This window comes from Uloborus diversus, chromosome 9 (assembly GCF_026930045.1).
Source record: "Uloborus diversus isolate 005 chromosome 9, Udiv.v.3.1, whole genome shotgun sequence".
NCBI lineage: Eukaryota > Metazoa > Arthropoda > Arachnida > Araneae > Uloboridae > Uloborus > Uloborus diversus.
In genome coordinates this window covers 149923506-149946170 of record NC_072739.1, presented here as the reverse complement: position 1 = coordinate 149946170, position 22665 = coordinate 149923506, and the positions used below count along the sequence as shown (strand labels likewise).

General features: G+C 33.4%; 1 protein-coding gene across 1 annotated transcript; it reads right to left on the bottom strand.

Annotated features, from left to right (window-relative positions):
- Positions 1-2649: 2649 nt before the first annotated feature.
- Positions 2650-13868, bottom strand: LOC129230562 (ankyrin repeat domain-containing protein 49-like). The gene is made up of 3 exons (XM_054864967.1): positions 13475-13868; positions 8816-8976; positions 2650-2985 (listed from the first exon to the last, which is right to left on the bottom strand). Exons 1-3 carry the CDS (start codon positions 13866-13868, stop codon positions 2650-2652), a joined length of 891 nt encoding a protein of 296 aa, XP_054720942.1.
- Between the last annotated feature and the right edge of the window lie 8797 nt (positions 13869-22665).

The window sequence follows — 22665 nt, the reverse complement described above, 5'->3', positions numbered from 1 at the left end:
AAATGAATGATGTTAATGGATTAAATTTTTGCACCGAAACCAGGACGAGGAGTCATTGTTTTAAGATATTCAAATCTCAGGCTAACCTGGAAATAAGGAAAAACTACTACTTTAGTAGGGTTGTGGGCACTTCTTGGAACAGCTTACTGGAAGAGGTGGTCATGAGCAAGGGGTTGGATAGCTTTAAGAGGGCCATTGATCTTCATTGGGGATTAATAAAGTGATTAGGACCAGCCTAGCTGGGCCAAGAACCTGTTGCTGGTCGTCACATTTGAATTGTATTTGTATAAAGTTATTTAAAATATTTATTATGCTAAATGCATGCTGTGCTCAAGTCATAAACAATGCCAAAAACATTGTTTATGACTAGAGAAACTCATGATTTGTGTATCAAATGAGTTTAATATTTGTTTTAGAGATATTTGTTTTGTTAACATTTGTTAATAATATTAGTTTGCTTGATAAGAGATACTTTTGGTTTAAAAAAAGCGAAATATATTCAAGATAAGGGCATAAAATGTGACAATCCTGATTTTGTATTTTTTCAAAAACAAACTGTTATTTGCTTTTGTTAGAATTTAGTAAAATGTTCCTATCATAATACTACTACTAAAGAGGGGTGGGGTTGGGTGGGGGGAATATCAAAATTCATTCTTAATATATAGAAAAGTATTTCTTTTCATACTAACACCGAATATCTTAAAAGATTAAACAAGTTACAATGTCTAAATTCTCAAATATTTTTGAATTATACCATGCATTAGAATATTGAAAACATTTCTTTAAAAAAGAAAATAAAACTGTGCAATAAGAAAAAGCTATACTTCAAATTAAAACTATTTCAGATTACATCAAAATTTTCAAGTACTTTTCAAATTTATTAGATTTTACAAGCAAAATGGTACCATTGATGCTATTAATATTGCTGCCTCCATTTTCTTCCATGAATGATTACGAGAAGCATATTTTAATAGAATGTTGGAACTTTAAAAGTATTCGATTTTTGAAAAAGAACAATTTAAATGCAAGAATAATAACTATAATTTGAAAATATTGATAATTTTTGAATTTTCAAACTTGTAAATTTCATAAATTTTAATATACTTTCATGTCATAAATGCTGTATTGTGCATTTGAATTAAATGAACCTTTTAATGTAGACATTTTGATAGTTATAAAACTCAAATGTTCAACAATTATGACCACTTTGTGAAAGAAAAGCTATGAACTGCTACTATTCGATTTTAGGATTGAAGATTTTCTTAGTAGTCTAAAAATAATCCAGAAAAAAAGAAAAGAAAAATACTTGTTACAGAAGGAATAAATTTCAAAATCAGCATATAAGAAAATAATTTCATGCATTGTTACAAGAAAATTCAAAGAAGTAGTTTTATGCATGGCAACAATAAAATTGTTGCCTAACTAACTTCAATAATTGTTTTATGCATGGCAACAAACAAGAAATTCTATAAAATGGTGGCTATAAATTTCAGACTCATTTTTTTTTTATTATGTAATGAATTCACTCACAACCATACTTTGTTTACGGACGAGCCTCAACAACCTGAGCTATATTAGAACATTCAAAATCTAATTTACCTTCCCAAGAGAAGAATGAAAAAGACACATTGATCAAAGACTACTCTTCAAATTTAACACTATCTGCTTGGCAAGTGGCACTTATTCTCCCATGGCAGCAGAAATATAACCTGAGTTGTAAAAAATAACTATACTATGCATATGATAGTTTGATGCATGAAATTGAGAATTCGATTCAGAAGCATTTGCCTAACTGAAATCTGCCCAATGTTTGATTAGTGTTTCCCCCAGGCATTTTAGGAGGGCAGCACACCCTTACACTTCTCAATGCGCCCTTTTTGCATATTTGAAGTTTTAACAAAATTTCATCTCAAAAGCAAACCTTTTCTTTCTTTTTTGCAAAATAAAGATTTATGTCTTGAAATATAACTCTATTCTTTCAATTAGCCATTAGAATTTGATTTGTATATAAAAATGATTTTTTGGTACTTTTGCTTTAAAGGGTTGGTTTGGCAACTCGTTTACTTTTTACCTTGGTGACAATAGAAAAATTGGTTACACGGATGCCGATATCTACAATTATATGGCAACACCAGGACTTTGAAATTAGTTGCATATTGCCAACTACGAAGTATTTAGTTAGTAATAGTGATAAATCAATTTAAATTAGAAACAATCAGCATATCATTCATTTGAATTTTAACGTCTTGAATTCAACTTATGTTTTACCCCAATCAGAGAATGAAGTTATTGAATGTCACCAGTTATGAAACTTTTATTTCGCAATAACGATGAATAAATAAAAACTACAAAAAATTAAAAATGTGCCAATGTTTGAAAGAAAAGAACCAATTTTTTTCAGTTTCAAGCATAATTTTTGAAATTAAATATTAGGAAGTTTTTTAAAATTAAAAAAAAAAGTTAAAAAACACTTTGAGGTTTGTACGAATACAGTACACAAAAAAGAAGAAGAAAAAAAAAACTCCCAGCTTTTCTGCCACTAAATTTTTGTTAGAAAGCACCCTTTAAATTGAATGAAAGTGCCATTTTATCTCGAAGCACACTGCCCCGTTTTCGCTCTGGAAGAAACACTATTGATGAGAAAGATTATCAATATACATTAAGCGACTCTTCTAGAATTTCAAACAAGGCACCCAACGGGCCGGTACGACAGGCAATGTCGTAGGCGGTATCACCGGCATCATTTTTGATATTAGGATCAATGAAAGGCTGCCAAAGCAAGAGTTCGAGAGTCCTCCTCCCTGCGACATTAGAGGCAGCAAGGTGCAGAGGTGTTATGTGTCCTTTCGTTTGTGCATTGACATCGGCTCCATTCTGCAACAGCAGAGACACTGCTTCCACACTGTCCCATTTGCAAGCACAATGCAAGGGCTCCCAGCCATCGACAGTTTTGGCACTGATGTCGGCGTCATAAGACAACAGCACCTGCAGAAACAAAGATTATCAACCTATCTGCAATAAAATTGATACACTATCCAGTCTATAACAGACAAGATGAACATGCTTATAAAGGGCATTTCAAATGCAGAAATCTAAGCAAGTGCTAAGCGTTTGATGGATACAGACATAGCATGCTGGACATTTAATTTTGCAGTCATATTCAGTATTACTTCTTATAACAAAAAAAAAAGTGTTGTTGGATGTAAGGCTCTTGACTTTAAACTCCTCCATCATTAATTTGTGTTACATGATCGAAGTTTAATTTTATAAGCTCTCTTTATGTCTGTAGATGATAGTTATTTTTTCCATTCCTTTTTGGTCCTTTCATCCACAACTTTTGACGTAACATAAGTAAAAATATGATGAAGACATTCATCTAGCCTCAGGTTAGCTTTCTGATATAAAAAATTACATTTTAAATCTCTGTGGAAGACCTCTGTATGCATATTTATACTGATGCCAGTATTGAGGTGATGACATGGGGCTGTTCCCTTCATACAATGGCAGTAATTAGTTATGAGATGTTTCCCAAAAGCAGTGGTTTCATAGTTTTCTTCTAGCATTTCCAGAATAATATCTCTAACAGCCAGCTAAAGTGCCCTATATCTGTCTGTTTAAAAGATAATCCATAGCTTAATAATCTTGGCAAGCAGTTTCAGGCTCCTTCACCAATATGCTAATTTTACTAGGTGCCAAGCAGAATTTTTTTGGTACCATCACAAAGATGCCTGTCCAAGCATTATAATAAGCTAGTGCATCATCAGACATAAGACTTTATGTGTAGATGTTTGAGGTAACAATTAAAATACAGTTTTGAGAAATAGCCACAAAATTTCGGCATTTTCTTTGTTGCACACGCAATACACAACAGGGTACCCTTCATTGAGTTCGCCTATTGTAAGCAATGTAATTAAATTAAAAGCATTTCTATTAGTGCCATGAATCAAGTCAATAGTCCTCATATTGCTTTCGAATTTCTCTTTGAACTTGGGCTATATAATAAAGAAAACATCCTGTGATTAAGTTCTGCCAATTTCACATAATCTACTCCCAGAAATTTACTAACAAGGACAGGATTGCATCCGATGTTCGAGAATTTTTTTTAGAAGTAAAAAGACACTTCGCATCATCATTATCTCTCCGCCAGCTAATAATGTTATATGATATAATCTTCTAGGGTTTTCTGCATGAAAATTATTTCGAATTTCTTTTGAACATCATGTGAGCCTATCCCTTGCTTTAGTTTTTCAGCAATCATTTCTTGCTTATATTTTGTCAAAAATAATAAAGCAATATGATTACAGCTGCTGAAATGATCTGAATACAACTTCAATTTTATTTGTCCATTTGGGGAGAGATAAGTGACTAACAATGCTGTTCAACTAAAACTTGATGAACTCAATTCATACAGTCAACTTATTTATCGAATTATTTTTTGTGAACCTTGACTAAACTTATTGAGAATTCTATGCTTTTATTTGTCTTATTTATCACCTATTTTTCTTGAATTTGAAGATATCCTGCTGTTCCTTTTTTTTTAAAACGTATAATTGCCTGTCCTATGACAATTAAAAATGAAAATGTTGTCAATCTTACTTGGTACTTTTCCTTTTAATTACACAAAGTTGAACTCATTTTGCTCTTCTTTGGAACTTTTCTATTAAGAAAACTCATCAAAACAATTTTTTAAACAAGTGAATTTTAGTCCATGCATGTGCTCTAAGTGTTCTTGCAACATTTCGAATGCAGAAATCTTAGCAAGTACAAAACGTTCGATGGATACGTACACTGCATGTCGGATATTTAATTTTACAGTCACTTTCAGTATTAGTTCTTATGACAAAACAGATGTGGTTGGATGTAAAGCTTTTGACTTCAATAATTCCATTATCAATCTGTGTTGCATGATCTATGTTTAATTTCAAGCTCTCTTAATTTCTAAAGGTCATTCTGTCCATGGCTTTTGACTTATCGTAAGTAAAAATGTGATGAAAATATTTATCTAATCTCAGGTTAGCTTTTTGATGTGAAAAATTACACTTCAAATCTCCGTGGAAGGCCTCTATATGCATATTTGTACTGATGCCAGTATTCAGGCAATGACATGGGGTTTTTCCTTCCATTTGATGGCAGTAATTAGTTATGTGATATTTCCCAAAAACAGTGGTTTCATTGTTTCCTTCTAGCATTTCCAGAATAATCTCTAACAGTAAGTTAAAACTGCTTGCCAAGATTATAAAGCTGCATGGTTTTATAATCTTGGCAAGCAGTTTCAGGATCCTTCACCAATATGCTAATTTTACTATGTGCCAAGCACAGAGTTTTTTTGGTGCCATCCCAAAGATGCCTGTCCAAGCATTATAATAAGCTGGTGCATCATCAGACATAAGACTTTAGGTGTCAATGTGTGAGGTAACAATTTTTTTTTATACAGTTTTGAGAAATAGCCTCAAAATTTCAGCATCTTCCTGGTTGCACACACAAAATGCAACAGGGTATTCTTCATCGAGTTTGTCTATTATAAGCAATGTAATTAAATTAAAAGCATTTCTATTAGTGCCATGAATTGAGTCAATAGTCCTTATATTGCTTTCAAATTTCTTTTTGAACTTGGTGCTGTGTAATAAAGAAACCATCCTGTGATCAAGTTCTGCCAATTCTACATTATCCAATCCTTGAAATTTAATAACAAGGACAGGTTTGTGTTCGATGTTTGAGAATTCTTTTAGAAGCAAAGCGACACTAACCGCATCATCATCTCTCCACCAGCTAAAAATATTCTATTTTGACTGATGTTTTGAATATCTTGTTCAGCTGTCAGATGTAGCCTTCTAGGGCCTTATGCACGAAGAAGATTATTTCGCATTTTTTTCAGATCATCATGCGATTTTATCTCATGTTTTAGTTTTTGAGCAATCATTCCTTGCTCACATTTTGCTAATTATAATAAACCAATATGTTTGTAGTGGCCATAATGTCTGCATACAGCTTTGATTTTATCTGTCCATTTTCGGAGAGATGAACGACTAATAATGCTGCACAACTGAACACATCCTGCTGTTTTTTTTCATATACATACTAGTGGTACCTGCATGGCTTTGCCCATAATAGAAAATTAAAAGGTCTTTTGGTTGGCCTGTATATTTACAAATAATGTATGGTGAATTTTCTTGCCAATTGGCTTGTGCTCATGTTACGGTTCCACGTTATGATAATTTCGTAATTTACTCGTCCATCTTATGATAATTTTGTTCTTAAAATTGGAATAGAAAAAGAACCACATCGAAATTTTAAAAATCGCTTCGAAGTGGACACCCCCATGCTACAAATTAACTTTGTGCCAAATTTCATGAAAATCGGCCAAACGGTCCAGGCGCTATGCGCGTCACAGAGATCCTGAGAGACAGAGTTCCAGACAGAGAGATTTTCAGCTTTATTATTACTAAAGATATATGTAATTGCCTATCTTATTACACAGTTAAAATAGAAATTGTTGCCATTCTTACTCCGTACTTTTCCTCTTAACTACACAAAGCTGACCACATTTTGCTCTTCGTTGTCACTTTTCCATTGAGAAAACTCCTCATATGATTCATAATAATTTTCTATACAAGTAAATTTTTATCAATGCATGTGCTTTAAATGTTCTTGTAAAGTTTTGCTCTTGAAAATTTATCTTTGCATTTTTCTTCTTGGCAAACAAAGCTTTTTGTTACTGAACCTGCATTAAAAAGATATATATATGTTTTGAAAATGAATAAAAACTAAAGTTAAATACCAACTTAATATAAAGTACAATTATAAAAATATATCTGCAAGCATGTATGTTATATATACTTATATCTATTTAACAGCTCAAGCACATATTTCATGCATATTTCACACATTGAAAATCAAATAAGCCATACAAATTTCGCTTTGTGGAAATGGAGGAGGCAATAGGGAGTAATTGAAATTTTAAAATTATTACAGTTAAATGCTTTATTATTTTGAATACAAGATGCCCATCTCTTCTTCCACTGCCATCCTTCATCTCATCCTTTGAAAGTTAGCTTTTTTATGTAACTATGTAACTGATCATTACTACGGTCTTTTTTTTTTTATATGAAAGTTTGGTATGTAAAAATTAGCCCCAAGTACGATAATGAAGTACAAAAATTTTGTGTTCATGTGTAAAATGCACTCAAAACAGAGTGGAAACCAAATTTTTATAACTTCTTTGAAACAATTTTCACTGTGCCACTAAGGGTTTTCAGAACTGCAAAATATTCTACATATCTTCAGTAAGTTACCGCCATATAGCCAGAGCTAAGGCAGAAATACATGAAATGTACCACCAGCTCAGTCATTCCAGCCGAGGACTGCAGTTTCGTGCTTAATAGCACCCATCAGCCCAGTATAGAAAATGACTGAGCTAGAGGTGAATAACCCCTTAAGGAAGCGAAAAGCTACCAGTTATTACATTAGCTACCAGTTTGTTTGGCACTCTTGGCTTCCTTAAGATGTTTCTCACCTCCAGCTCAGTCACTTCCTATACCGGGCTGATGAGTGCTAATAAGCACGAAACTGCAGTCCTCTGCTGGAATGACTGAGCTGGCGCTACATTTCATATATTCTACATATTGTCCCATGAGAGCAACAGTGAGATATCTAATCCTTGAAAAAACACTAAGATATCTTACTGTTTATCTGAAGCGACAATATTTAAATTATAGTATGATACAGGTTACATAGATGTGTAGTATTGAAGAATGGAAGATTTTGTGACATAAATGAAAAAATCCTGATAAAATTGTTTATGTGTAAGGGGTTGAGGCTTATATTGGACACAATTTAAATCTCTCTAACAATGAACTATTTGAAATCAATCAAGTTACTTTCAGAAATATTGCTCAAAATTAAAAGTAAGAAGAAAAACTTTTTTAAGAGTTTATATAACAGTGTTTGACCGCCCCAAAAATGATAGTCTGTATCAGCCCCTGCAAGGGCATGGGATTTCTAAGAAGCAGGAAAAATTTCAATTACGTATTATGTACGTTTTTTGAGAAATCATTAATATTTTTATGAATCTTAAAAAAGAAGATAATAATTAAAAAAAATTAATTTGAATTTTGATCTCATGAATTCAAATTATGTTTTTCGCAATCACGTGTGTAAGTGTGTGCATGTAGGCATGTGTGTGTAGGGGGGTATGTGTATGTGTGTGTAGGCATGTGTTTGTGTCTGCGTGCAAGTATGAGTGTGTGGGTAGTTGTGTGTATGAGTGTTTGTGTGTGGTGGGGTATGTGTATGTGTGTAGGCATATGTGTTTGTGTCTGTGTGCAGGCATGAGTGTGTGGGTAGTTGTGTGTGTATGTGTAGGTGTCTGTATGTATGCGTGTGTGTGTACGTATGTATGTGTTTGAGTGTGTGTATATGTTTGTGCGTGTGTATGTGTTTGTGTGTGTAGGTGTATGTATTTGTGTGTGCATGTGTGTAGTTGTGTATTTATGCACATGTGTGTAGTTGTGTATGTATGATTGCGTGTGTAGTTGTGTATGCATGCGTGTGTGTGTAGGATATGAACGCAACCTGGAGATGGTTTTCGCTTGAGGAGCAGCATCGTGAGGAGCCGGTCGATGGTGATGCTGCAGAGGGTGCTGGTGGGAAAATAAAATGATAGCACATCAAAACAGTCAAATAAAAGCAATAAGCAATCCTGATTGCTCAATAATGTCCAAGACATTAACTGTTGATCCTTTTCAATGCTACATTTATGGGTTCTACAGAGGTTTAACAAAATTTGTACCATGAAAGAATTGAAAAATTATATTACTTTAATGACATCGACATTGTTGCTGTAACAAGCTCTGTGTAGAGGCGTGTATAAATCATTGTCTCTCACATTAACTAGATCGGAGTCTTCTTCAAGTAACCTTCGCAGAGTTTCTAGCTCATTTTTTTCGGCAGCCCACAATATTTCTTTTTTAGGATCACCTATCAAGAAAACATTTTCAGTTCAATGAGAAATCAAACTATTTTTGTAAAGGAATTTTTCATGTAACATGCATTTTTATGAATAGAAAACATATATGAAATATCAACCCTAGATCAACAAATCCAGATAGATATTTACAAATACAAATGTGACGGCCAGCAATGGGCTCTAGGCCCAGAGAGGCTGGTCCTAGTCAATTTATTTGTCCTCAATGAAGACCAATCGCCCTCTTAAAGCTATCCACCCCCTTGCTCATTACAGCCTTTTCCAGTAAGCTGTTCCAAGTGCTCACAACCCTACTAAAGTAGTAATTTTTCCTAATTTCGAGGTTAGTGTGAGATTTGAATAGCTTAAAACAATGACCCCCCCCTCGTACTAATTTCCATGCAAAATTTCAACCGGCTAACATCTTTCATTCTGATAAATTTAAACAACTGAATCATGTCCCCTCTGACTCTCCTTTGCTTCAGGCTATAAATATTAAGCCTATTAAGCCTGGTATCATAATCTAAAACTGAAAGTCCTCTTACTGGTCTATTAGTCCTCCTTTGAACCCTTACAAATTTTTTATAATTTAAACAGATTTTCCGCACTTTCAGCTATTCAAATCATATTTTCACCAACTGAAGCTTGACGAAATTGAATTTTATCATCACAATTTGAGAACGCACAAAAATGCAAAAAATTTCATGCAGTCATGAGTCAGATTATAGCTTTCAGAACGATTTTATTAGCAATTGTTCCGCAATGAATCCGATAGGGTAAATTAAATATGCACCCTGGATTGTAGTTCATGGGTTAAAAAAATGGGTTTGTAACTCTAGGGTTAATTTTGGAAGACACCCAGGATATAGTGCCTATAGAAATAGTGTGCCGATCGAAGGATAAAAGGTGAGGTGTAGTGTGAAGATAATCCAGATGGCGCTGTGCTCAGGGAGCTGCTATACTCCTCAATCAGACTCATTTCAAATCAGAGATTGCATGCTAATTTTGCAGTTTAAAAGCCCCTTTTTTTGGACTGAACTTATTTCAGCACAAAAGACAAATTCTCTAATAAGTTCAGAGCCTGATCATTCTGATATTGTACATGGGGCACATTTCTATTTCAGCCCCCCCCCTGTAGAGGGGCCAAAAATATTTGATGAGAATGGCACACAAAATCATTCTGTGCCCCCCTCCCGCACTCTATTCCTCCTTATGCTATTAAAGAAGCAATAAAATATTTCTATAATTGCGAATTAACAAAGCTGTGCTAAATTTGATGGTACCGAATATCCCACAAAAGTATAAAGGTACATTTAAAAAGTAGATGAGATAATATATTATAATTATATAAGATGTGGTTAAAATTTGCAAGTAACCATAAATCGTAAACATAAAAATTATCAATGATATAACTTTTAATAATAAATGCAGACTAAACTGAGAGTGGGTTTTGGGATTTGCAAAAGATATCAAATTTAAGTGGAAATTTTATCAACAAATAAGAGATTTTTTTCTCGTCTTGGCATTTGCAAAAATATCAATGATATCATTGTACTCTAGATTCTGAGTGAAATTATCATTTAATTTTTATACTATTACTATGATAAATTAAGGGGATTTCGGGACCCCTGAAATCTAAGAGGAGGGGCCTGTGCCCCTGCAGTAATCAGGCTCGGAATAAGTTCTATTTAGAACTTGGGTGTTCATATATTTTTCGAAATCATACAAAATTACCTAATGCTAACTTATCTGCGATAAAAATAGTAGACTATAAGCAATTAATAACTGCACGTCTCTTATTTTGAAATAAAACTGCTTCTATATTCTTGAAGCTAATCAAAATTATCAGGGCTTCGCAGTCTAAGTCAAAGAGTCTGAGTCGCTTGAAAATGTACCGACTCCGACCTATTTTTTCTTTAGTTTTCAAGGACTTTCCTTACATAAAAAAATAGTAGGACCACTTGCTTCAATCGCATATATAACTGCGTACTAATTTGCAAATAATTGTAATTGGCAACCAGCTGGCTTGATTATTTGTTGAATTTTCTATAATACTTATCAAGGTCAAACTACTATTTTGCTTATTTTTATAACTTTCTTTAAATAATAGAACCTATCAGCAAACAGTTTCGTTGCGGATAATTATCGAAATAGAAGTAGCTTTTTAATTTGCCGTAATCACTGTGAAAAAACAGTATTTATGTATTTTTATCATTTATCTCATACGTAAAATAGCAAAAGAAATGTATCCCTAAAAAAAAGAGGGAATTTCTCATCCCTCTCCTTTGTCTAGCATTGCTTATGATAGCTTTAAAATGTTCTTTTAAAAGGAAGAAGGAAGCGCAGCTCTACCCCTAAGATTGATTTGTACGTTTGATTTGTAACGTTGATTTGTATATTTTCTCCAACTTCAATAATGATTTGTTTATCATAGATATTATTTCCCACATAATTTTCATTATACACAAAAACTACAATATTTGGAGATATTTTAAATTTCATACAAACTCAATATTTGTTAGGCAAATTAATATGAACAATTTCATTTTTCATAGATTTATACTTGGTTATTTCAGTTCCATCTGCGGAAAGATCAAGTTTTATTTTTTTCACACAGAGAACATTTTTCTTAGCTGCATATTTCCTGATGAACCTTTTCTTAGGTAACTTTTTAGTTAGGTATGTTGACAGATTTGGGAAAATTGTCTGAATTGCCTCATTTTTCAAAACAGGATTTTCTCGAGGCACCAAAACTTCCTCTCATCATCTATAATATGCTCAAAATGCATTTCAATAAAATGTTTTTTGAAATGCAGAGCACAAATTGAGCAGTATTTATCAAAAACTTTATCTGACCTGGGAATTAAAGAGTTCCACTTTCTTCAGTTTTTCTTCATGTGCTGGAGCTTTAAAAAGCGAAACTTTTCACCTGCATGTTCTGTACCCACTTTTGCACCCTGGTAAGAAACAAGATGAAGCTTTACTTCTTCTAATGTTCAACTTCGATGCCTCCATTAAAAGCCTTAAACGCTGTTTTATGAAATATTCACGAAATATGGTAAAAAAAGATAACGCGGAAGAAAATTGTAACAAAATCTTGCGTCTACTAATGTAAACACCGCGAAATCTAGCATGCTATCAAACCGCACTGCCCTCAAGTGATTTTCCCAAAATTTGTCTTCAAGAATCATGAGGGAAAAAACGCTGGTCGGTACAATACTCTTTCTAGGCACTATAACCAGGACAAAACCCGATCCCAGTGTTTTAATCATTAAACCAAGAAACATTTACAGTAGAACATGCGTCAGTCAATTAAAATTTTGTACAAAATGCTTACTAATTCTCCAAAAAAAAAAAAAAAAAGATGCAAACTGAAAAAAATTTAGTAAATAAATTTTTGGTTTTTCACAAAATGAACAAATTATAGTCTTTAACCTATACAATATTATCAGTAGGAAATATGAAAATAATATTTTTAAAAATTTGTTTGTTTGCCACACACATATTATCAGATTTATTTTACTTTCAAAGGGATCTTAAATTATTCAACAATCCATTTGTCTTTGTTCTGGTAATCTTATGATAACATATGAAAGAAGAAATAAAAGTTTCAAATCAAACCAAAAGGGGTATAGAAACCAAGGCTGAAGAGTTGGAATTGGGAAGATTCTTTGTGAAGGATAACAAAGGTCAGCGGATTTAAATTCAAGAGTTGGAGTCGGCCATTTACCTTCAAAGTTCACAACTCTGTCAGTAAAAGCCAAGTTGGTATTGAATGCTGTGAATTTCCCCTAGTCAGAGCCGGTCATTTCCGCGCCGACTCTGTAGTCCTGATAGAAACTGTTTGAATAAATGTTAAGGATTTTAAGTTAAAATCTACCTTTCATTTAAATTAATTTTTTTAACTATCTTTTTCTAAAGACTATTTTTTTAATCACTTTTTTTTCCATTTTACAGTTATAATTTTGTTTGGTTAGATTAATAATAATAATAATATAAAAAAAAAATCATATGAATTTTAAATTGAAGTCAAAAAACTATATTATGAAGATTTAATGAAATATAGCTTCTAAATTAAAAGATTATAAATTTAGGTAAAAAGTTAAAGCATATTTCAGGTTTAACTAAATTTTCTGTTAAGTGAGAACCAGTGGGTCTGTTTGCGCAATTTCTCTCTTATTGGTCCGCAGGACTAGTTATTTTTTACAAGAATTCAGAACGCTGCATAAGTTTGTTAAAAATTCCACTAGCTAGGGAAAATAAACCTTGAAAACAAGCGTATGAGTGCATGCTGCATCTTTGAAACATAAATACAAGTGTTTGCATTTTATACATCATGAAACAATATTTTGTTCTCTGATCAGTTAAAATTCGTCTTTGGCTAAGGCTTTTCGAATTTAGATAATATTTTGAAAATTTGCCTAATTTACCGGTTAACAATTTGAAATCTTCAGCGCGGGACCTATATATTCTTAAGTTCTGTGACCAAAGACTACTTTAAAAGAAATTTACCACTGAAATCCTCAACTGGTCTTTCATCTTCAATACTTTCATAGTTTTCAGACCACTGAGAATAAGACCAATTCGACTGTTGCGATTTATCTTCAATTGAAAGTTGACGTTCTTTTTCATTTTCTTCTTTCAGTTCTTCCGCCTCTTCAAAGTTCTCAGAAGGTGAAAGTTTATCTTCGGATTCATCCTCGGCTGTTTTAGCAGGACTTTCTAAATGTTCGCCGTCAGTTGAGTTTTGAACGGAATAGTCAACATCACCATCTTTTTGTTCAACACCTTTATCAGAGTTCACCTCTACGTGATTTTTTTTATTCAGGTCGGAATCAACGATTGGCTCACTATCCTCACAAATTTTCACATCCTTTATTTCTTCTAAATTCGTTTCTTCACTCATTAGTAACAAAATTTTCAATTTTGCCACAACAAGAATATAGACAGAGTAAAATGAAATGTTTTCACAAATAAGTTGATAAATCGATGTTTTCAAGATGTGAATATTAGTTCCGACGATAGCTCTTTGGTGAAATTCATCAAATCTTACATTTCAGCTGTGAAATTAACTACGGAAAAAACATGGCCAACGATATATTTTGTGATATAAAGATATAATTCTCATCCCGCAGTCCGGTTTTATTTGTTTACGTTTTTGACGGACGGTTAAATTCAGCCGTGACTTCTACTTACGTGACGTCATTACTAAGGCTTTTTTTTTTCGTTTTTTTTTTCAATTTGGAGTATACTTTACTCCTTTTTCATTCTTTTTTACTTGATTTTATTTTAAACACCTTTTTTTGAATTCAATAGTTTTTTACTTAATTTTTTTTATAGCGTTACAATGAGTGCGTTTGACGAGCACGACCGGCAGCGACCGGTTAGTTAATCACGTGACAGATAATGATCACGTGCTCCAATCAACCAATCAACTGCTTAAAATGGTAACCGGTTGATCATAGAACGTCGCGGTTAGTAACTGGTTACTTACCGGTCGACCGGTGAGGTTCGTCGAACGCAACCAATTACAATTTATGTCTGATTAAAAAATTCAAAAAACCCAGTAAAGGGAACTATTTAGATAAAACACTATGAGAATTAATTTTTGGAACATCAAAAGTGAAAGAATTGAAATTTTAATTCATTTTGACAGCTTTCTGCATTTAATCATAACCGCGCAATTTAAATCTTCTTGTTTGTTGATGTTTTTACTCAACGCATGAGTGCTATCACATTTGTTCATCCGGTGTCAAAGGCAGTACGTGTGGCTGAATCATATGTGAGTATAATTTTTTTCATTTTTAGTGGTCAGTTTAAAATTTTAATTTCTTGTTGACTTTTGTTTCAAGCAAGCAATTTTACGAATTACTGCTTCTGTTTTTTATTTCCCCTTTTATTTTTCGTAATTTAGTGACACTGATTAGCTCTGTGATCTCATTTGTAAGGCTCCTCGATTTCTGTATTATAAAATAAGTCAAAGTTGTTTTTCTTTACTATTTTTATGTCAACATTTTAACAGTGTCAGAGGAAAAAATATTTCGCACATTATGCAATTATAATTGTCTTTATTAATAATTTTGGAGAAACGGGCATTTGGAGAACTGTCATTTCGAAGTTACCCCCCCCCCCCCGGGGGAGTTGGAAAGCAATGGCAATTCTTATTAGAGAAAGTAAAAGCCACATCCACTTGTGAAAAAACATTATTTTTCAAAGCGTGTTGGGGACAACCCTCCCCCATCTCTAAATGATGCCCTGGTAACAGGTTTCAGTGTGGTGTTGTGTGCTGAGAAAAACGTGTTTGCTCGAACCGTATCATGTCGATATTTAAACACCAATGACATGAATGTTCATTCTCATAATCTATGTATCGTAACCATCACGACACAGTTAAAGGCTATAAGCCTGTTCCTGCCCCTATCCGTCCAACCTTTACATGGTCTTTCCCTATCTCTTAATCTAGATACATTATTTGAACTTTCAGAATTAGGGGTTGCATGTAGGACACATTAGCTAGTCCATGATAAGAACTTATTTGCGGATTCGTGCTATGCACAAGGAGGGGTAACTTGGTCTGAGAAAAGGTAATGCCTACTCTGCAGCTTATTATTATTACATGGGTGCCCACCTTGTGGAGTCATATTGCAAACTGCAACAATGAAACTTTTATGGATCCCTGTAAAAATTTCAATGCCCCTCAAGGTATTTTTTTTCTTTTTTTGGAAGTGGGTCTTTATGGTATTGGGGGGGGGGCACACCTGGTTATGAAATGTACCTAATTCAGCATTTCCCTAATTTTTAAGCAAATTTCAAGTTAAAAAGACAAATTATGTATAATCTTCATTTTTAGCTGTCTTAAAGGCTCAAATCATTTGGGTTTGCAAAAAATGAGAAATACATAAATACTTTTATCCTGCAAAGTAATAGTAAGAAAAACAAGGTTCAAAGCACAGATTGACTTTAAAATGCAGACATGTGTTTAGGAGTTTTAAGGAACCCCATATGACAAAAGTAACAAGGTGCTGCTGTTCCACCTCATTGCTTGTGTCAGATGACTTTACATCCAGCAGCTCACATCTTTCTGTTTTGAAAAAGAGATTCCTTAAAACCCTGGAACACATGTCAATAATTTTTAACCGATTAGTGTTTTGAACTTTGTTTTTTGTTTACTATTAATTCATTTTTGCCTCTCATCATCATGTGAGCTGAAGAGGCATTAAAAAGTTAACCGACATTATATATGCGGATTAAATTTGATTTTGTAAGAAAAAGTTCAATCAGACTTAACTTTTTTTTAGATTCTTTGAAAAGATATTGCAAAAAACCTTTATTTTCCATTAGTTGCTAAAAGCACTGCTTTCTTTTTTTAATTCTTAATGGGATGCCACCTGCACTAAAAAAGATTATTAGCATTGGGAAAAAAATGAAATACCACCATTTTATTATTTAACAAGAAAAGTCTTTCAATATTCGTATTTTTTACAGCAACAGCAGAAAGCAGGGAACCAGGGGTGCTCTACTAGGAGGACATGGCACAGACTGCACCATTGAAAGTTTTAGAAGTTAGGGGTGCCCCCCCCCCATTAGATCACCCTAAAATATCGCAAAGACCTCCACCCAAAATGAGAAAAATACCCCTCAAAACACCCCCCCCCCATAAAAATTTCAATGGCTCAGTCTGCGCCATAACCCCCCCCCCTAGGTGAGCACTCCTGTAGAAGAGGATGTTTTTAGCAGGCCTGTGCAGTCCTAGGAAAAACGACAGACTCTGACTCCCAGAATTTTAGAGCTCTGACTCTGGCCCCTTTGCTCCAAAAACAGTCCAACTTTGAATCTTCAAGTGCTAGCAGAGTTGCAGACTTTGAGGGAAAATAACCGACTCCAACCCTTGAAGTTTTAAACTTCTTTTCCTTTGCCGTAAATCAGTCCGACTCCACAGCCCTGGTTTTCTGGGTCTTTTTTTTTTGTGTGGGGGTAGGGGGTAGGGGAGGTGGGCTTTTGTGATTTTTTTTGGGGGGGGGGGATAGAGGTGAGATCGGCAATCCCAATGAAAGTTATATAAATAAGGGACATCTATTAGCACCCTACCCTCTGTGCTAGTTAATGGCTGTTGTAAGTTTGTCATAAGATTGATTTATTTTTGTAATAAATATTCAAACACATATGATAATAAGACACTGCAAATCTGAATGTGCAATAGTTTCTAAAATCTTTCATATATATAAAAGTTATTTGTCAAATTAATTGTTGCGAATATCAAAGTTGTGCTATTGTCAAAGGATAAAGCAGTCTTTTGAAGTGCTTGAAGTTTGAATGACATCTTAATTACTGTCATACTACACTGAGTGTCCACTAGCCTGTAAACCAAAAAAAATTTAGAAATCTTGTCATTTTGGGACTGACATTTGACAAGATATTTTTCTTTTATCAGTTTTACTTGATCATAAAAAAACTTGCTGAAATTAATATGCATGATTTGCCCTCTCAACAATTTATTCAAGCAGGTTCCGGTTCGACGGAGGGTGCTTACAGGGTTCGTATGCTCTGGGAAAACCTGTAATTGTCGGGGAAAATTATATAGTTAAAAATGTCAGGGGGAAGTCAAGGAATTTTCCAAATTTGCCCCCCAAAATTTTTTTTTCCAAATTTTTTCAAAGGTAATTTTGTACCATGAAATCTATTCTTCATTTTTATCGATCTTTACTGAAAAAAATTAAAAATTTTGAAGGCAAAATGATGCTGACAATAAAAAAAAAAGCGGCAAAAACTTCCGCAGTCGCCATTTTTGCACCTCAATAGTTCTCAAGAAAAACTTTCCTTCCGATGAAGAGGAATTATGCACTAACTCAACAGAGAAGAAAATTGACTGTTTTGGAAGCACAAGCCTGAAGTTGGGAGGGTGGATCGGGGAAAATCGTTTGTTGATCGCGAAGACTTTGCACCTACATGTGAAACGTAGTCGCCATCTTTGGTCATTCACAAGATAGAAGTAGAAACGATGCTTTTTCCAAAAACAAAGCAGAATTGGATGTTTTCTTTAACTGCAAACTAATGAAACTGACACAAAATGTGCGGTAAATTGTTTCTTTTTTTTTTTCATTATTATTTTAAACTAGCCGCCTGCGGCGACCAGTTGGTCCGCCTTTTTACGCCAAGGTTGCCGCCTTCGGCGGCTGCTTAAATAAATTTCGTGGCGGTATCAATCAATCTATATCTATACTATTATTAATTTGAATAGAATAATTTCTAGGCCTTACCGTTTTCCCGGTAATTGCACCCCACACACACACAAACATCTTATTTCATCATAGCCGCCTGCGGCGACCAGCTGGTTCGCCTTCCTACGCCATTCGCCATTCTATGCAGGCAGCCACCTACGGCGGCTGTTTGGCTAACTTGTCATTTACCTTTTTACTTAAAGTTTGCCGCCTTCGGCGACTGTTTAAATAAATTTGACAACAGTATTAATCAATCCATCTCTATCTTTTTTTGTGCCATTCACATTTTTAAGCCAAGATTGCCGCCTTCGGTGGCTATCTACCCTTACGATCTATCTCTTAATTTTCTTATCCATATCTATTTATTTTAACCTCCCCCCCCATTTCCTAATAAAAACAAAGATCACTCAAAAAATCGCTTTTTTTTTTTAAATTCAAGTAGAGCAAAAAAAAAGTTATCCCCAAAATTCCCCGTTGTGTGCAAAAAGTAGCGTTTGACAGAGAAAAAAAAATCTCGCTGTTTTTATTGAAATAAATGCGCACAACTATGAAATGTTGTCTAATATAGATACAGCAAAACGTCCAGTTTGGGCGGGGGAGGGGGGGGGGGGAATGGAAAAAGAAATAAATGCAATCCCTAAATAAAACAAAAAAAAGGAAAGAAAAAAAGCAAGCACTGCCGGAAAAACACGTGGTTATCACTTAATAAAATGTAGGAGTAAACTATATAGGTAAAAAAAAAAGATTAACATTTGTTTGCGATTAAGATTACATCCTAAATATCGAATCGAAATCCAAATAGTGACGTCAGAGACATAAAAGATTGAAGAACGCTTTTTTTCGACTGATGCGTGGAAAGACATGATGTGTTCAGCATTAAAAAAAATGTAAAAAAAAAAACTATTGCGTATTTTTAAGAACTTTTTTCTTTTGAAGAGGGCGAAATGTTCTTACTATTACCAACTTAAATTTTAGAAATGAGGCTTTGATACTTCTCGCAGGATGATATTAGAAAAAAATAAAACCCAAGAAAGAATGCAAATTAAAGGTTTTTTCAAAAATTCATAAAAAATACAAAAACTGCTCTATCTTTAAAATGTTTTTGTTCATCATATTTAAAATTAAATTTCCGACACTATAGTACAAAAAATATTTGTCTGGCGCGATTGGTTCGGGGTCTGTGAGGTTAAAAGTACTAAAAAGTGCTAAAAATCACATAAAACATTAAATAACTTTTTTTCTGATTAAAATATCAAAAATCGAAGCCCGAGGTGCACAATTTCAGAAAAAACTACACCTGTACACCAAATTTCATCTTTCTAGGCCTTACCGTTTTCCCGGGATGCGCGCCACACACACACACACACACACAAAATCTTATTTTATTATATGTACTAGCCGCTTGCGGCGACCAGCTGGTCCGCCTTTTTACGCAATTCGCCTTTTTACGCCAGTGTTGCCGCCTTCGGCGGCTGCTTAGACAATTTAGCGACGGTATTAATCAATGTTTTTCTTTATATATCAATATTATCATTCGCCTTTTTACGCCAATGTTGGCTTCTTCGGCGGCTGCTTAAAAATTTTTGTCGATGGTATTAATCAATCTTTTTCTTTATACATCAATATTATCATTTGCCTTTTTACGCCAAGGTTGCCACCATCGGCGGCTGCTTAAATAAATTTTGTGTTGAATACAGTATTTTCTAGATCATCTCCAGTTATATGTCCTTTGGAATATTTTTAAAGGGGGGGGGGAGGCACAAAGGGCATACTCTTAATGCAAATTTTGTCGGAAAATAACAAAAAGCACTTCAACTTTTATGTGAAAGCATTGTTTTTTCAAAGTCATGGTATGTGTTTGTGGGGGTGGGGGCGGCTATTGATCCCCCGTTGAAGTTCCTCTATTTCTTACTGTCTATCTACTGTATCCACCTCTATATTTGTCCACCCTTCTTTCTCTCTATCTATCTATCTATACGATCCATGCATATCTATCGCTAATAGTAAATATCAATCCTTTTCTATGTAAAAAAAAACAAAACATTTTTTGCCCCTTAATATCATCTCTCTATCTACCAAACCTAACCACCAATCCCTACAAAAATCATGCAAAAAACCGCGGGCTTTAATTATTTACTTAAAACTGCACGCAAAAAAAAAAGGCCCTGTGTTCTCCGTAGTGTGCAAAAAGCAGCGCTTGCAAAAAATAAAAAATAAAAAAACACCGCTTTTATTGAATTAAAATGCGCACAAATATTTGACCAAAAATAAATATAGCAAAACGTCCAGAAAAAAAAAAGTTGGAAAAATAAAGGTATGAAATCTCTGGAAGTTAAAGAAAAAAAAAGTGAAGAGAAAGCAAACGATTTCAGTTAGGTCACGTGATGAGGAAGTGCGGAACTCAGCCGGCAATGCTTACAGGTCGCGTTGCGTTCTGCATTTAAAAAATTGTAAAAGAAAAACTTTTGCGTATTTTTAAAAACTTTTTTCTTCTGAAGGGGGCGGAATGTTTTTACTATTACCAACTAAAATTTTGGAATCGAGAGCTCAATACTTTTTGCAGGATGGGTTTCGAAAAAAACTAAACCCAGAAAAAAATGCAAAATAAAGGTTTTTTAAAAACTTTATAAAAAATACAAAAATTGCAATATTTTCAAAATTTTTTTAATCATCATATTTAAAACTAAATATCCTACATTACAGTACAAAAAATATTTGTGTGGTGCGATTGGTTCGGGGTCTGTGAGGTAAAAAGTACTAAAAAGTGCAAAAAAACGCATAAAACATTAAATAACTTTTTTTCTAATAAAAATATGAAAAATCGAAGCCCGAGGTGCACTTTTTCAGCAAAAACTGCACCAGTATACCAAATTTCATCTTTCTAGGCCTTACCGTTTTCCTGGGATGCGCGCCACAAACACACACACACACACACACACACACACACAAACATCTTATTTTATTATATGTATAGATAGATTAAATTTCCGACACTATAGTACTACAAAAAATATTTGTCTGGCGCGATTGGTTCGGGGTCTGTGAGGTTAAAAGTACTAAAAAGTGCTAAAAATCACATAAAACATTAAATAACTTTTTTTCTAATTAAAATATCAAAAATCGAAGCCCGAGGTGCACAATTTCAGAAAAAACTACACCTGTACACCAAATTTCATCTTTCTAGGCCTTACCGTTTTCCCGGGATGCGCGCCACACACACACACACAAACATCTTATTTTATTATTATTTTAAATACTTTTCTTGAAAAATGAAAAATTTTGTTCTTAAAACTTAATCTTAATCCTCAAATCCCTTGGATGCAAATTTGCTGAAAAATTTTCAACTGAATTATAGTTTTATGAAGATTTATCATTTTTAAATTGTTTTGATATTACAAATTGAAAAAATTATTTCTTATTTTTTGGCGTAGCCGCTACAGTTGGTCATTTCCAAGATGGAAGTACACAAGACTTTTTAAGTGCCTTAAGTTTCCGAGAACAGTATTGAATATTTATTGCAATGCAAACTGTTGAAAACAATTCAAAGTGTTCCCCCTTTTTTTCGAATAATTCGTTATTTTCTGGGAAAATGCAAAATTTTATCTTAAGAACATTTTTGTACTCTAATTGATTTAGAAGCTTATGTGCTGAAAACTGACTATTTGGTATTAATTGTAGTCTTTTAAGATTATTAATTATTTATAACTACAAATTCAAAAATCTACTTATCTTAAATTTTCACTTAGTCGCCATATTTCGTTGTTTGCACGATGAAAAAAGACGTACATTTCAAAAAACAGAATTGGATGTTTTTCTCAATGTAAACTATTAAAAGTAACATAAATTGTGCAAAAAATTCTGGATTTTTAAAAATTAATTATTTTTTAGAAAAGAAATTTTAATTTTAATGTAAGCTTCCTTTAAGCAAAAGAAAAAAAAAACTGATTATTGGCACTGGCCTATGATTGGCGGATGTTGAGTTTTGTTATTATGCATTATATAGTATGCCGATCAATGCAATAAGTCATACTTTGTTTTCAACTTGTAGTAAACGAATTAAAATGATTTTGAACAAAATGCTTTTTAAAAACTTAAAACTTTGAGGGAAAAAGAGAGAGAGAGAGGTTTTTTTTTTTTTAAATCCAAGGGAAAAAGTTTCAGTTAGCATTGTTACTTGAAACAATTTTAATTATTTTGAAAATATTGTTATTTAAACTTAATTTTAAATGAAGCGAATAACCTGGAATGTTCTAAAAAACAACCTGGAAAAGTCAGGATTTTTTTTTTTATCCACAAGTGTATGAACCCTTTGTAATTCACAGAGTATTACATTGTAAATTACATGACGTAAAGCAAATATATGTAATGAATTACTTCCAAATCATTTCTGTGTGCTACAAAACTTTGCCATTACAAAATTTTTGATTAAATTTAATTAAATAATACAAATTTAAAAATTTGAATAATTGAATTTTATTTAGCATG